Source organism: Rattus rattus, chromosome 1 (assembly GCF_011064425.1).
Source record: "Rattus rattus isolate New Zealand chromosome 1, Rrattus_CSIRO_v1, whole genome shotgun sequence".
Taxonomy (NCBI): Eukaryota; Metazoa; Chordata; class Mammalia; order Rodentia; family Muridae; genus Rattus; species Rattus rattus.
In genome coordinates, this window is record NC_046154.1 from 258,815,616 (window position 1) to 258,832,760 (window position 17,145).

General features: G+C 48.3%; 1 protein-coding gene across 1 annotated transcript in view; it reads left to right on the forward strand.

Annotated features, from left to right (window-relative positions):
- Shank3 (SH3 and multiple ankyrin repeat domains 3) overlaps window positions 1-17,145 on the forward strand; it is a 60,656-nt gene that overhangs the window by 9,005 nt on the left and 34,506 nt on the right. Inside the window, exons 10-12 of the mRNA XM_032919588.1 lie at window positions 12,476-12,746; window positions 15,477-15,670; window positions 16,618-16,731. Coding sequence (XP_032775479.1) covers window positions 12,476-12,746; window positions 15,477-15,670; window positions 16,618-16,731 — 579 coding nt within the window. The remainder of the gene's footprint in view (window positions 1-12,475; window positions 12,747-15,476; window positions 15,671-16,617; window positions 16,732-17,145) is intronic.

The window sequence follows — 17,145 nt, forward strand, 5'->3', positions numbered from 1 at the left end:
TGTATGTACTGATGTTCTCATGGGCCGTTTATCTCACTTTCAGTAAGTGCCCCTGGAAACGCGCCTCCTGTGGTGAGGTCACCTGGAGAGCTTGTTCAGGGTGGGTTCTGAGTCTGGGCCTGGATGGGACCTGCATTTCTTTCTTTCTTTCTTTCTTTTTTAATGCTTTGAATTATTACGTTTTATTTCTTTATCCCTGTGTAAATGAGTACATGGCCCACAGGACCACTGTGGACATCAGAGGATAGCTGGTGAGAGTCAGTTCTCTCCCTCTACCGTGCAGGAACCTGCATTTCTATACTGGTCATGAGCTCAAGGTGAAGCTTGCTCTGCTGATCCTACCTCTCCTTTTTATAGACGAAGCTGACGGGTCGTGCAGGCCCAAGCCTGCCCACAGTGTGGTTTTCGTCTTTCAATTAAGGTGAAATGTTCCTTACCTGAAACTGCCTACTTTTATTAACAGTCCAGGGCCATTCCTTACATTTATGGTCTTGTATGCCAGGTTGGTTGGATCCCAAAATATTTTCATCGCTCTAGAGAATGTCGCAGATATGTTAGGCATTTTTCCGAGTTGCCCTCTTCAGCTGACCTGACAGCTGAGAACACAGTTTCTCTTCGCCATTATTGCTGTTCCGTATCAATGGGATTATAAGACGACTCTCTGAGTTTGGCTTCTTTTACTCCTTTGCCTTTCTGAGCCTCGCCTGTCTTGTAAGATCATATCACTTCACTCTAACTTAAGGCTAGAAAAATATTCTATTGTCTTTACGCATGGTATTTGGCTTATCCATTTATTTGTGGGTGGATATATAGGTTGTTTCTATTTTAAAACATATCAGGTGTATGTGTGTGTTCTCACATGCACATGCCTGCTTGACTGTATGTGCACCACATGCATATGCATACAGGGGGCCTTGGGAGGCCAGAAGAGGGCATTTGATTCCCTGGAACTAGAGATACAGCTGGTTGTGAGCCCCCCCAATTGGGTACTGGGAATCGAACCTATATTCCTTTGCAAGAGGAGCATCTGCATATGAGTACACTGCAGCTGTCTTCAGACACACAAGAAGAAGGCATTGGATCCCTTTACCGATGGTTGTGAGCCATCATGTGGTTGCTGGGATTTGAACTCAGGACCTCTGGAAGAGCAGTCAGTGCTCTTAACTCTCCATGCCTTTTTTGTTTTGAGACAGGGTTTCTCTGTGCAGTCCTGGCTGTACTGTAACTAGCTCTGTAAACCAAGGCTGGCCTCAAACTTACAGCTACCTTTCTCTTTTCTCTCGCTCTCTCTCTCTCTCTCTCTCTCTCTCTCTCTCTCTCTCTGATTTATTCATTTCATGTATATGAATACTCTGTAGCTATCTTCAGAAGGCATTGAATCCCATTACAGATGGTTGTGAGCCATCATGTATTTGCTGGGATTTGAACTCAGGACCTCTGGAAGAGCAGTCAGTGCTCTTAACCACTGAGCCATCTCTCTACCTACCTTTGTCTCTTAAGTGGGACACCACCGCTGGGCTGAGCTAGGTCTACCCTCTTAACGGCTGGGCCATCTCTCCAGCTGGTTCCTATTTGCTGATATGTGAATATTGCTACCACCATCACGAACATGTTTGTACACGTATTTATGTGAATCCGTGTTTACACTTCTTTCTTTTGGTTCTGTCCCAAGGAATGGAATTGCTAGGTGATATGACAGCTTTGAGGAACTTCCAAACTTTTCCCACCAAACTTCTATCATCTGTGCATGAGCTTCTAACTTCTTAACTTCTTTACCTCCTGCTTCCTGAAGCCTGTCTGGTGCTTATTTCTTTCTTTTTTAATTGCAGTTATTCTGTCGGATGTGGCGTGGTATTTGATGGTGGCTTTGTGGTTCCCTAGTGCGCAGTGATGTTAAGCTTATTGACGTGAGTTCGTTGTTCATGTTTGTGTCTTTGGAGAAAAGTGAAGGCCTTTCCTAACGTACAGATCGCTTTGCTTGTCGTTGGGTTATAAGGATTCTTTATGCATTTAGAATATACAAAGAATGTAGGGCCAGCAAGATGGCTTAGTGGTTAAAGGAGCTTGCTGCCAAATCTGACAACTAGATCAATCCCTGGGGAACCCATGTGGTGGAAGGACTTTCACACGTGGGCCATGGAACATGTATGTGCTCATATGTATACATGCACAAGTAAATAGATGTAACAGATTTAAAATATATGTGACGATGATGATGACAATGATGATGACGATGATATAAGGATTCGCTATAGCCCAGGCTGGCATCAAACGCTTGACAGTTCTTCTGCCTCAGCCTCTGAGAATAGGGGCTACAGGAAAGAGCTCCTGTACACTCCCCTGTTTCTTGCCCAGATTTCATTTTGAATTCTGGTCTCAGGTGATCTTCCTGCCTCGATCTCTTGAGCAGTAAGGACCATAGGCACTTGTCTTCACAGACACGATTTATTTTTGTTGTTACTGAAAATACTTTTTAATTGCTCATTCATTTGATGCTGTAGCAAAGAGCCCATTGCTGAATATAAGGTCGCGTAATGTATCATCGACATAAGAGAAATGTATGCATTCTCAAGTTTTTAAAGTATTTATTATTTTATATGTATGTGTATTTTGTCCACACGCATAGATATGTGCACCACAGGCTTGCCTGGTCTGGTGGGTCCCTTGGAACTGGATTTACAGACAGCTGTGAGCTGCAATGTGGGTGCTGGGAATTGAACCTGGGTCCTATAGAGGAGCAGCTGGTGCTCTAAACCATTGAGTCATAAAGAGTTTTGAGTGTTCTGCTGCTCATAAGTGGAGGCTGTACTCTGTGAAGGAGCAAAAGGTCACATATTTGTAGAGACAGACAAGAAAAGCTTTTTTGTTTGTTTGTTTTTTGTAATTAGTTGGTGGTCTGATTGTGTGGTCTCGACTTGGCCTGTTCAGTAGGAATTTAAAGCGCCAGCGCCACTCTTATTAATGGCGTTGCAATTAAATAAGTGTAAAATTCATTATTTTTTGAGATAGGGTCTCACTATGGCTGGCCAGGAACTCACTACAGAGACCAGGCTGGCCTCAAACTCACAGAGACACCCACGTGCTGGGTTTAAAGACATGTTCCACCATGCCCGGCACTTAGAACAAGTTATCCACTTAGATCAGAATGTGGGGCATAATCGTAACCTTAATGTGTCATGGGTAAGGTGTCTGACTCAAATCATACTGTTCAGATGTGGAAGGTTTTTTTTTATTTTTGGTGCAAGCATACTGTAGATGACTATGGAGACACATTTGAGACCCCAGAAAGAACGTAGGACACGGAGGAATTCGATGAGCGTCAGGCAGGTGCCCAAGAATAGAGTATGTCCTTAGCAGAGGGTTCTACCAACCAAAATAATATGCACATTTTTTTTTTTTGGAGCCAGGGTCTCTCTACATCCTGGAACCCACTATGTAGACCAATCTGGCCTCCAATTTACAGAGATCCACCTGCCTCCGCTTTCGAGCGCTGGGCTTAAAGGTGTGCGCCACCATGTCTGACTCAAGATACTGTTCCCATAGGAAAAAAGCATAGCCGAGGCGAATCATCAGAGCAGACAAGATCAGTCAGCGTCCAGAAAGGAGTTAGCCAAGACTTCTGGAGCTGAACTCAAAGCGTGTTTCCTGGCTGGCATCTTGAGTGCCCGCATTTCTGGCACCGTGGAGATGGCTGGCCTCCCCTGGTGGCCAGCACTTGGGAGTAGGGTTATCCTCTGGAACAGCGTCAACGCGTCTGGAGCTTGGAGTTTCAGGAACAGAGCAGTTCCTGTTCTTAGTGAGTCTACGTTGGAAAGTGTGTGTGTGTGTGTGTGTGTGTGTGTGTGTGTGTGTGTGTGTGTGTGAATGCAGATGGAGGAGTATGGAAAGCCACTGTCCAGGTCAGTCTATAGGTCATAAGTCGTCATAATGACATTCCAAAAATGGTTAGCAGGTCTCAGCACAGCGTACTGTAGTTTTTCTCTGAAGCATAATCTTCTCCATTGCCACACCATTCTCTCGAACCTTCGTCTATTCATACACATTTAGTAGGAGAGGCTTAGAACATAGTTAAACTGGTAGGCCCCCTGCCCAGCTGTGCCGAGCTCTGAATAAGGCAGTCACCGTGGAGCACACCTATAATCCCAGCCCTCAGGAGGAGACAGAGGATCGGGAAGTTCAAAGTCATCCTCATGAGTTTGAGGCCAGCCTGGGCTACATGGGACTATCTCCCAGCAACAACGATAACAACACAAGAACCCATTTGGTAAGGGACTAGTTAATCACGTAGGCTCTTCTTAAGTTTGTTTTTGCTGAAATGCTTGAGGAGGAACCTCGGTTTGGACTTTTAACCAAACCTCAGATTTTCTCTGCAGTAATTAGCTGTTTTCTTCAGGTCTTTCACATACCTCCAGGTTTCTGGAGGAAGCCTGGCAGGAAGTGAGGTTTTACTCGCAGTAAGGCTTGGAAAAGCTCTTGCAGATTGGCATGTTATGCAGATTCTCAAATCACATCCTAACCAAAGCCTTGGTGGTGGGATCAGTAGTACTCTATTAAAAACCAGAAGTTTCTCACTGAACCACGTGATAAAAATGTCCACCATTAGCTTTTCCAGTGCTGGAGGATCAGCTGGGGAAAAGGAGTAAATACTTCAGTTTTCTAATTTCCAAAAAGTAACCAATAGGCCACAGATAGTCTAGGGGAGTATATTTCCTTAGATCTAAAACTTTAAAATGAAATAAAAAAACCCCTCAATTACACATGCAATCATTCACCTCAACTTCTTTTCTTAAAAGAACTTTATTTAAAAAGTCGAGAAGGGGGCTGGAGAGATGGCTCAGCGGTTAAGAGCACTGACTGCTCTTCCAGAGGTCCTGAGTTCATTTCCCGGCAACCACATGGTGGCTCACAACCGTCTGTAATGGGGATCTGATGCCCTCTTCTGGTGTGCTTGACTGGAGAAAGCAACAGTGTACTCACATAAAATAAATAAATAAATTTAAAAAAAAAGTTGAAGACGGTCATTGGCGGCACACGCCTTTAATCCCAGCGCTCGGGAGGCAGAGGCTGGCAGATCTCTGAGAGTACCAGGTTAGCCTGGTCTACAGAGCCCCAGGACAGCCAGGGCTATTCATATGATCGAATGGGACTGAACCAAACGGAACTGAACCGAACTAACCAACCCAACCAAACAAAAAAGTTAAAAAAAAAAACACAGACTCAAATGAATTGGACTCAGACACACTGAGATAACTCACCTGTTTTCCCATCTGTGTTATTACTTCTTTTTCTGCTTGTTTATTATTTTGAGACAGAGTCTCATTCTGCATCCTAGAAGGCCTGGACCGCACCTTCTCCTGCAGGCCGGTCTTGTATTTATGGGACTCCTCTTACCTTAGCGTCAGGTGCCAGGATTACAGGTGTGCACCATCCTGCCAGGCCCTTGTCCCAAGTCTTGTTTTGTTTGCACTTGGTTAGCAGTCTCCCCAAACCACCAGGTATTTCTCCTTCCACCTCCTCCTCTTCTCTTTTTTTTTCCTCTTCTCTCTTTCTTCTTCTTCCTTCCCACCCTCTCATTTACTTTCCATTTGCCCTTCTCCCCTCTTCCTGCCCCCACCTCTCTCTTTTCAGTGTTTCTAGATTGCCCAGGCTGGCCCTGGACTCCTGGGTTCACGACGTCCTCTGGACTCAGCCTCCAATCTGCTTGTGAACACCTACCACGGTTCCTGGCTTCCATTTCCTCATCACAGTTCTGGAAATTCTTATTCAAGCTAATGGCAAAATCTTAAAGTTACCGGAGACCTGTATTCTCCAGCACTTGTCTAAGTGCAACAATCTCTTGGAAGGAGAGATAATCTCGGGCTGCGGCTCGCTGTACACACCTTTAGAGAAGAACAAGAATAACTGTATACTCGACAAGGCGGAAGGCAGCCATGGTTGAGATCTGATGGTGAGGTCGACAGACAAGCGATTGGGTTACCTCTTAGGGCTTACAGGATTTTATCACAACCAGACTTGTGACTGAAGAGCTTATATCAAGACAGTCCAAACGTCTAGGAGCTCCGTACAATTTTAGAATGCTTGTATCAGGAAAGTATGTGAAAATGCAGCTTAAAATTTGGTACCTGGAGGGTGTGTGCCTGTGTCCTAGTACTCTGGAGACCAAGGCAGGATAATGATGTTTGGGGCCAACTTGGGCTATGTAGGAATTTCCTATCCTTACCCCCAACCTCCACCCCAAAAGGAGGTTTAGTATTACTCATGTGACAATGTTTTCAAACAATCTAATCTGTCAAACAGGCTGAATTCATTTGCTATCTCTTAATAGCACAGGGACCTTTCTGGATTGTCCCCAAGTTAGTTTAGGTTTAAAAACCAATCTAGGAGTCAGGCGTGGTGTCCTAGGGCTTTAATCCCAGTACTTGAGAGGCAGAGGCCAGCAGATCTCTGAGTTCTTGGTCTGCCTGGGCTACACAGTAAGACTGTCTCAAGACACACAAACACACACACAGCCCACACCAAACAAACAAAAACCAAACCAAAACAAACAACAAACAAACCACCCACCAAACCCCAAATTACCTAGTGCACTCTGAAATCAGTCACCTAATTTTTCTTTTGTCCTTGGGTCTGGCTGACCAGTAGCATGGGTGGGAAACACACTAGGATTGGCTTTCCATAGATGTCTAGCCTTTTCTAATTCATATGTAGCCTATGTGTGGACCCCATGGTGGGGGGCTTGTGGACATGGCTGTGATCCGCAGGGTGAAACACCCAGGTTCTACCGACATGGTTAGATTCCACATGAGCTCAGGTTGGAAGCTAAGAAAAAGGCAAAAACTATTTTTATTTAGATGGGAATACCTCTATTTCTGAGCTCAAGAATTCGATCAAAGTCTAACAGTGGTTAAAGAGCAGACTGAAAAGCTTGCTTTTGGGACATGCTGTAATTCTGGACGTAGAGGTAGAGAGATAAGAAACTGAAGGAAAGAAACCTGGGCTATGAAGTGAGATACACACACACACACACACACACACACACACACACACACACACACACACCTGTTCATTGAGCTATGATGTAAGACAGACAGACACACAAACATACACACACACACACACACACCTGTCCACTGAGCTATGATGTAAGACAGACAGACACACAAACATACACACACACACACACACACACACACACTGCCTATTGTAGTATGAAGTGAGACAGGCAGACACATATACCTACACGAAACCTGCCTGTTGAGGTATGATGTAAGACAGACAGACGGACACACACACACACACACACACACACACACACACACACACACACACACAAACCTGTCCACTGAGGTATGAAGTGAGACAGACAAACACACACACTAATTGCCTATTGTCATTGAAGTGAGACAGACAGACAGACAGCCCATTGTGGTTTCCAAGCTGGTAATTTTTTTGTTAAGATTTACCTTTTCTCTAGCAAACAGCAGGTCCTGAGAGAGAGAGTCCTGGGTGCTAGGTTGAAATAAATGTATTATTTCCTGCCTTCCTGGAAATTTCCTACTGAGATCTTTTTATTAAAACCCAGTTAGACTCCCACAGATTCTCCACAGGACCCACGGCAGTCTTTATTTCAACTTCAGAAGTCAGTATTGACTTGAGGAGCCACAGTGAGTCAAAACACTGTCAAATAAACCCAGAGAACCTCACACAAAAACGTAGAGCCCGAGAAGGTTCTGAGTGGTACCACCAGCTGCGACAGGTGATTGCCCCGGGTTATGTGTGGCTCCAGGAAGGTCTTTGTTTCTTCTTTTGCTAGATCTGATGAAAGAAAAACTTAGCATGTTTACATTTTATTCCATTCTGTAAAGGAGCAAGTATCACTCTGCCAGGAGGAGAAGGGAGAAACTTTAAGGCATTTGCAGAAGCAAGCCAAGACATACGATTTTGATTGGTTAGAAGTTTGTTGGTGTTTTCTAACTCGTCTAATTTCTTAGTTTCAGTTCATGGTTTACATTAGATGTTGGTTTGTTCAGGTGGAGCTTAAAGCTTGAGAGCCACCGCGTTAATGGCATCAAATAATGTTTCCCCTCCCCTTGCTGCAGTCACTGAGTTTTCTTCTAAGTTTCACGGGTTCAGCTTTTACATTTAGGTCACTGAGCAGTTGTAATTTAGTTTCTGTATGCTCCATGAGTTCACAGTCAGTTTTCATGCAGGTCTCGTTGGAGAGAAGTTTTCTTCTTTTATTTTGCTGGTGTACAGGAACGAGCTGACTTTTGTGCACAGGTCTTGAACCAACTTTGCTGCATTTGCTTTAGTTCCCCAAATTGGTGGATTATTGGGGTTTTCTATACATAAGATTACTCTGTCTGCAAGTAGAAATGGATCTACTTCTTTTTTTTTTTTCTAATTTGGATACATTTCATTTTTTATTCTCTCTCTCTCTCTCTCTCTCTCTCTCTCTCTCTCTCTCTCTCTCTCTCTCTCTCTCCCTCCCTCCCCTCCCTCTCCCTTCCTTCCTGTTTTTCTTTCTTTGAGGTGGAGTCTCACTACACAGCCTCGGCTGGCCTCAAACTCCTGACCACGGTGACTGAAAGCATGGCCGTCCTGCCCAGCCTTATTTGGTTCTGTTGCCTAAGTGCCCTAGCTTGAACTTCTCTATGCTGAACAGCAGCAGGGAGAGCAGGCGTCCTGGCACTGCTCCTTACGTTCGGAGAGAGCTTTTCGTCTTTCCCCGTCGAGTGGGATGTTAGCTGCGGGTTATAAATAAAGACCCCTTTCACGTATCGAGTTCACATTTCATCCCGTTAATAGTTTCCTGATGTCCTGTCACTAAAGGACGTGCGATGATAGCAGATGCTTTTTTTCTGCGTCCGCTCACCCAGCGACGTTGGTTTTTCGAGGCACCACGTTGGTTGTTGACTTCTTTGGCTCTGCCCTCGGAAGGCTGTACCTAGCTTGGGTGTCGGTAAGACAGAACGAGCTAGACATTGTTTTCTCCTTTCCCGTCTCGTTGGAAGCGTTTGAGAAGGATGGGTGTTGATTCTTAAGTGTCTGTAGTAATACCATCTGTTATCACTTTTCTGTCGTTGGTAGGAAGAAGGATTGCGATTTCTCAGCTTCTTTGCCTGTTTCAGGTCTGTTTAGACTTTCCTGTTTCTTCTTCAGTCAGCTTTTGTCATTTGTCGATTTTTAGGAAGAATTCCTACCTTATCTAATTTGGTGGTAAATGACTATTCATAATATCATCTTGTATATTTACGTCTGAAAGATTGGTTGTAATACCTTAAGCCAGCAATTCTCAATCTGTGGGTCACAACTCCTTTGGGGAATATCGAATAATCCTTTCACAGGGGTCTTCTATCAGCACACCGGATATTTATATTATGACTCCTCTAACAGCAGTGGAATTACAGTTAATGAAATAAAAACGGAAATAATTTTACAGTTGGGGGTTCACCGCAACACGAGGAACTATATTTAGAGGCCCCAGCATTAGGAAGGCTGAGAGCCACTGCCCTAAATCATTTCCGATTTTAGCTTTCCTTTTCCGTATTCTTTTTAAAAAGTCAGTCCAGCTAAAAGTGTGTCGACTTCTTGGTTTATTTTACTTTATTATTTATGTATAAGAAGATTTTTGCCTGCATGTATGTCTATGTACCCTGCCAGCAAAAGCCAGAAGGTGGCTTCTGGCTTCCCTGGAGTCAAGGAGGGTGGTTAAGCTGTTTGAACTGCATCAGCTCAAATAGCGACGTTGGTTTTTCCTCTTTGTTCTACTGATACTTGACATGGGTTACGGAAGTCTTTAGCGTTATCCTTGGCATCTGGCTTGGGTATCAGTAATACCGATAAGCTTTTGTTTTCTTCTTCCCTTCGTCTCTTCGGAAGAGTTCGAGATGTGGTGGTGGAAACTGAACCCAGGTCCTCTGCAATAGCAACAAGTGCTCCTAATGTTTGACCCCCACACTCCCCCCTCGACTTGGTTTTTTTCAACCAGGGTCCTCTCTCCAGGTAACTGGCTGTCCTGGGATTCACTCTGTAGACCAGGCTGGCCTCTACCTCACAGAGAGCCAACTGTCCCTGCCTCCAGTGCTGGGATTAAAGGGTGTGCCACCATGCTTTTGTTGTTGCTGAGAAATTATCGTTAGGAAGTCCTGCCTGGTCTTGAACTTGCGGTGATCTTCCCGTCTTTGTTTCCCCAGTGCTGGGATTATGGACATGTGCACTCATGCTTGGGTCTTTCTACCTTTTTTTTTTTTTTTTTTTTTTCAATACTGGGACTGGAACCGGACACTCGGGTAGGCTAGACAAGCTACCACTGAACTACATCTCTACTTTCTTACTGCTTTTTAAATGTAGGTGTTTGCTGTCAGGTGAAGTGTCCTAGATGTGTTAGTCAGGTCTAATTGTCTTGCCTCCTATGACCTCGGCCACCTCCTTCGATCTTCTGTTCATTACTGGAAATGAGAAATTGAGGGTTTTGGATATTACGGTGGAACTGCCTATTTCTCTTTTTTAATCAGTGGTATTTGGTTTTGGATGTCTTGCTTTTATTATCTTTAGTGTATATATATTAATAATTGTTAACCTTGATGAATTACTGTAGCAAGTCAGAAAGATGCATTATACATCAGTATCTATCTGTGTATCTGTCGTGTGTGTGTGTGTGTGTGTGCATGTCTGTGTGCAGATGTGTTTGTATGCCTATATAGTCAACTTCCAGTGGTATTCCTTCGCAGCCATCCCGAATCTTGCTTGTTGAATCATGGTTTCTCATTGGACTGGCTTGCTGACTAGATTAGGCTGGCTGACAGTCCCAGAGATCTTCTGTCTCTGCCTCCTCAGCTCTGGGATAAGTGCAGGCAACGACACTGATCTTATGTGGGTGCTGGGGATATTCATGCACGTATATCAAGCACTTTACTGTATTATTATATGCGCTATATCTTTCCAGGCTTACTGTTTTTCCTTTTAAAGTTTATTTCGTCTCTACTCAGTTTTTTGGTTACTATTTACATGAATTATTATTATTATTATTATTATTAATATAGATATTCTAATTTTAGCCGGGCATAGTGTCACATGTCTCTAATGCTAGTCCTCGGGACTCAAAGGCAGACAGATCCTGTGGGTTTGAGGCCAGCCTGGTTTACCTAGTGAGTCCCAGGACAGCCAGAGCTTCATAGTAAGACCCTGTCTCAGAATACAAGAAGCAAGCAAACAAAAATATTCTAATTCTCAATATATTTATGACTTTGGGTCTAAAGTGGTTCTCTTCTAAACAACATACAGTTCAATATGTTATGTGTTTTTGAAATAAAGTTTTATTGGAACATAGGTGAACCCATTTGTTTACACACTATGTGTGGCAGTTCTCACGCTACCGAGATAGAGTTTGAGACATGGCAGTGGAGACTCTGTGGCTTGCAGAGCCTGGAATAGTTACTGCCTGGTTCTTTTTAGGCTGTTTTCTGGCTCTGATCTAGAATGCCTTTTTTTAGTTTCCCAGGCTGTAGTCAATAGTATATAGTTTCATACAGCAATAGTCTGATGGGATTTGTCACATGTAGCCTGCTTTATCCCGAAGCTTGTAAAATGGGAAGTTCTGACAACAGATCTGGGCATTCCAAGGCCTTAGCTGGTTGGGAAGAAGAGGAAGCTTCTATCTGTGAGGTTAGGGTGGGAGGGAGCACGGGCAGGATGTGGTCACCCAGTGGTGACTTCATTAATGTGGTTAACCGTTCTGATTTCCTGGGATTGGGGCACTTCCTAGAATACACCTTACATTCGTTTATTTATGTGTGTATGTGTAAATTTACATATATGCAGGTAAGTGTGTGCATATGTGTGTTGAAGCCGGAGGTCAACCTTGGGTATATTTCCTCAGGAGCTACCCCAAATTGATTATGGAGACAGGGTCTCTTGGTAGGGCTTAGGGCTCATGGATTATGTTAGACGGTCTGGCCAGCGAGCCCTAGGGGATCTATCCGCCTGTCTCCACATCCCTGCCACTGGGACTACAAGTGCATGCCAACATTCCTGGCTTTTTACGTGGGTGCTGGGGATTGGATTCAGGTCCCTAGTTTTGCACACAAAAACCACTTCAAGGACTGCACTATCTTCTGGCCCAGTATTTTAGTTTTAGAAGATCAGTTGCCCTGCACCTACCTGATCTGCAGGCAACTGAGGGAGGCATGCTGGGAGTGGGAGACACCGTCTTCCCCAGAGAAGCACACACTAATTGGCCAGCCCTGAAATCATCCATACAAGTAACGTTATATCTGCCCAGCCGTTCATACTCGTGCACATACGTACATGCTTGTAAGAACAAAGCAAAAGAGGCCATGGATTTGAAAGAGAGCAAGGAAAGGGATACGGGATGGTTTGGAGGGAGGGAAAGGAGAAATGTAATTATAGAATCTCAAAAAAATAAAAAAAAAATCAATGAACCTCGAGTCTCACTCCTGCCCCTCTCCTCCAGTACCATTCAGGGAAACCCCCAGCTATGCAAAGCGCCGGCGTCTGGCTGGCCCGAGTGGCTTGGCGTCCCCGCGGCCCTTACAGCGCTCAGCCAGTGATATCAACCTGAAGGGTGACCAGCCCGCAGCTTCTCCCGGGCCCACTCTCCGAAGCCTCCCTCACCAACTGCTGCTCCAGAGGCTTCAGGAGGAGAAAGACCGGGACAGGGATGATGAGCAGGAGAACGACGTCAGCGGCCCCTCAGCAGGCAGGGGCGGCCACAGCAAGATCAGGTAGGAGGGCCTGGAAAGGCTACGACAAACCTGAGCTGGAAGGCAGGGAGGAAAGGTACTTCCTGGTACCTGTGCGGTGATGGGCTGGGGCTGGAGGTGGAACTCCTTGACGGTTTTACTCAGGTTGATCTCTGGAAGGAGCTGGGGCTCGCTCTGAGGCTCGCGGGGCAGCCGAGGGAGCTTTAGGTAATCCACTTGTGGTTAGGACGCTCACCAAAGCATGAAAACTGGTGGTAAATTGGTTGGGAATGTCTTTCTGTCTAGGCTCAAAGCCTACAGGTGAGAGATATGGCTGCCTCCCCACCCCCAGCAACACGCTCCCACCCCCTGCCCAGCTCTGTATACTAATAGTACTCTTAACCTCCTTCCTGAGTTCCGGGACATTGAGAAATCAGGATATTTGTAGTACTGGCTTTCTTATAATCTAGAGTTGGGAAAAGAACGGAGCCTCAGCCTCTGTAGGCTTAAGGGTGGCCTCTACCAGCTGGTTCCTCTACCAGTACAGTGTAAGGCGTTTCCTTTGAGAAGCCCCCCTGGGGTACCTGTGAGGGGTAATCTTCTTGGACCCTTGTGCACTGCCTATGTTGATCACTGGCTGTACTAAGTTCCCGGAGCCTTGAGGTCTGGAGCTATCTTTCTTGCTTCCTGCCGTTTCCCCGGAGCCAGGTATAGGGAAGGTGTTTGGAAGCCTGTTGGATGAAAGCGTTACATAAGCTGCTTGTTTTTCACAGTGTCAGACAGCTCCGATAGCCCTACGGGTGGATGTACCCACTGGGCTGAGCAGCAAATGCGTGCCACTTCGTTAATGTCTGTCACTTAGGCCGGGCCTGTCAACACCATTGTACAGGCTGGGGTCCCCCGCCCCCGCCCCCCATGTCCAGGTTGGGTCAGAGACTCGCTTAAAGTCACGGAGAGGGGGAATCGGCTTTCGTGGGTACAGGTGTTTGGTAGAAGGCCTTTGATGGAGCTAGCATGCAGGAAAGCTCTTCCTTCTGCATTATCCCCCTGCCCGTGCAGTCTGATTTCCAGGCTGTGGACTTACTGGACCCCCAAGGTTGTCTGTCCGGTTCCAAAAAAAAAAAAATTCACATTTCTCCCATGCAGCTTTGGCAGGGCCCCTTTGGGTTTTCTAAGAACTGAATGGGTCGGTGGCTGGAAGAACGCATCCTGGGATGTTGCAGTTTGCCAAGAGGGCTGTGTGCGAGTGGAGCTGTGTGGCTGTCACCGGTCCCTTTCATTTGTGTCTGTTTACACTGGCAGCTGGCACAGACTCTAAACCCCTCTAGTCTAGGTTCTCCAGTTCACCTGCTCTTTGGGAGGGCAGAATTATTTCCTCTCCGTATGTTTATTAGGTGACTGCAGTGCCTGTGTGTGTGTGTGTGTGTGTGTGTGTGTGTGTGTGCACAAGCGCGCATGTGTGTGCACACATGCACGTGCCTGCACACGTCTTGCCTCTGGCTCCCCACCTCTACCTACTTTCCCATCTCACAGCAGGGCTCCTGACTGGTTCTAAGGAGGTAGCCATCTGGGCTCCTGGCTGAGAAGCACTTAGATGAGTTGTGATACAGGTTAAGGAGGCTTACCTGTTGTGACAGTGGTCTGCCAGTCAGGATGTGGCCGAGCATGTTAGGTGTGCTGAGAAGGACGAGACCCCTCAGGCAGAGAGAGAGAGAGAGAGAGAGAGAGAGAGAGAGAGAGAGAGAGAGAGAGAGAGATTGATTGATTTTGATTCCTGGACCCTGGTGGGGCTGCAGTGACTTCTTGTTGTTCCCTGTTGGCTGAGTCTGGCACAGAGCCCAGAAATATGGTCTGCAGGTTCTGGCCCCGGCACCAGAGTGGAGCCTACAAGGGCAAATTTGAAGCTGAGGCAGTAACTTAATCTCTGGCCAAAAGGGAAGGGTCACAATTGCTTAGGTGGTGGGAACAGCATAGCATATCTCTAAGTCTCAGAGAGACTGGTCATTGGCAGTTGAATTTGGCCTGTCTGGGTACTAGGGAGCCCAAGCAGGCTTTTGGGTAGAAGGGAAGATCAAGACCTCAGACTCTATACCTAAGCCCCAGAAGTGAGTGGTATGGGAAGGTGGTCAATATAGAATGAGCATAGGGGTAGGGGCTGGTGGCTAAGACGACAGGAGACAGCCCCAGAGGCAGGAGAATTGGGGCTCCCAGTGCATGTTGCTGGTCAGGGTGTGAGGCCAGACCACTGCGCCCCGCCTGCCCTTCCCTGGGACCCGAAGCCTGGGTGCCAGCCCTTCTCCAGCTCCTACCTGGCAGTTCTGCCCGCCGTTCCCCAGTGCGCCCACCTCTGGCCCTCGTTGTTTCTTTCCAGCCGCCCGCGTGGGGTCTGCGGGGGGCACCGCGGACTCAGGGCGCGCCGGCCGCCGCCGCCCGCAGAGGGAGGAGCTGGCGGAGGAGGCGGGCGCGGAGCGGCCGTGGCATGGAGCGAGCCCGGCGCGCCTGGGAGCGCAGCCCCGCGGCCCCCGAGCCCTGAGCGGGCGCGGCTCGTGCGCTGGCGGGAGCGGGCCGGGCGCGGGCGGCGCGGCCCATGGAGCGGCCCCGGGCCGGGCCCCCGGCGGGCGGGCGGGCGGCGGCGGGCGGTGGGCGCTGCGGCGGCGGCTGCGGTGAGGCCGGCGGCGGGGCCGGGCCGTGCGCCATGGAGGCCCCGGGCGCCGGCTTCGCGTGCCCGCTGCCCCCCGGCATCGCGTCCGTCACCCACGTGTTCGTCTACAGCCCCAGCGGGCCCGGCGGATCCGGCCCCGCGCCCGGCCCCGGCCCGGCGTCTCCCGCGCCCCCCGCGCCGCCGCCCCGGGGCCCGAAGCGGAAACTTTACAGTGCCGTCCCCGGCCGCAAGTTCATCGCTGTGAAGGCGCACAGCCCGCAGGGCGAGGGCGAGATCCCGCTGCACCGCGGCGAGGCCGTGAAGGGTGAGGGGCGCGGGCGGGGTGAGGGGCGCGAGCCGGCTTGGGGGGCGGGCCCCGGGGCACGCGGCCTATTTCATTGCCATTTGGGGGTCTCCGTGGTTGGGGTGTCCCTGGGTCATTACAGCAAGCTGCTGTACCGGAGTCTCCGTCTCTGGCCCTGGTTTTATGGGCTCCTGGCATGAAGCTCTAGCGCTGTCATGGTAGAGGCTTGGCTCTTTTGGGGCGGTTCTTGTTACGATGGGGGCCAACGACAACTGGGTCCTTGCGTTGGAAGGACCCTAACCGGTTCCAGAGCTCCCACACCTTGTAGGGTTCCTGTCACTTTTGGGGCTTCTTCATTGGCAATCCTTGAGATACAGGTGAGGGGGGCTTGCCATCTTCGGGAGATCTGTAGCAGTTGGGGTTGCCTGTGACAGCACACATTTCTTCCATGGATGGGGAAGACAAGCCCTCCCCCTCAACCCCCCAGTCATGGGCCTCTCTGCCGTTATTGGGTTCCTACCTTGGCGCTCTGTCTGTGAGGTGGAAATAGTTGTGGAGACCAGCCCTCCTGGTCTATAATGTGGCTTGTTCCACTGGCTGCCTCACAGTGACCCTGAGCTCCGGGCAGTGACTCTGGGGTGGATGTCCGATACCATGGTTGGGGGAAGTGGTCACTGTGGGCAGGAGCAAGAGTATGGCCCGGGGTTTCTGCCTCTGTCCTCTTCGAGTGTGCCCATCTGTGTCTGTCTGTCTCCCACATGTCCATCCTTTGCCGAGGCCATCTGTTCAGTTCTCTTCTGTGTGGATTCCAGAACCCCCCCCCCCCAGGGAAAATGCTAAGAGGGATGTTGGTTTGGAAAGAGAGCAAGGGTCAGGGTCGTGGACAAAACCCCAGCCTCAGGTGGCAGGGAAGTGGGTACCCTGCTGTCTTCCTTTGCCCTGACTACCTGTCTGGCTTCTTTCCCTAGTGCTCAGCATTGGGGAGGGCGGTTTCTGGGAGGGAACCGTGAAGGGCCGTACAGGCTGGTTCCCAGCTGACTGTGTGGAGGAAGTGCAGATGCGACAGTATGACACACGGCATGGTAAGTGACCCTGGTGTTTGCTCAGAAACCTCCCAATGGGGCAGGCGCTTCTAGTCCCCCTCCGGTCCCCTTGGTAACAACATTTGGACATTTCACTAAGGCTGAGAAGTAAACTCAAGTGCACTCAAGATACATTCAGACTTGCACACGTACACGGTAGGCAAGTGTACATGTCCCTAGGAGCATGAGTATGTGAACCTCACAGTGGAGAACCTTGGCCATACCAACTGGAGGAAAACACTCATGGTATTGAGTTGGCACAAGAGTCTCCGGTGAGGGTGACCCCCGGTCTGGTACGTTCTTCACGGAAATACCAGGTTCATGGAGCTCCCAATTCATGAGCGGCCGGCACATCAGTAAGGAGGTCAGTGTGAGAAAAGAGGCGTTTTTCCAAAGTGGACAGATTGTCCAAGT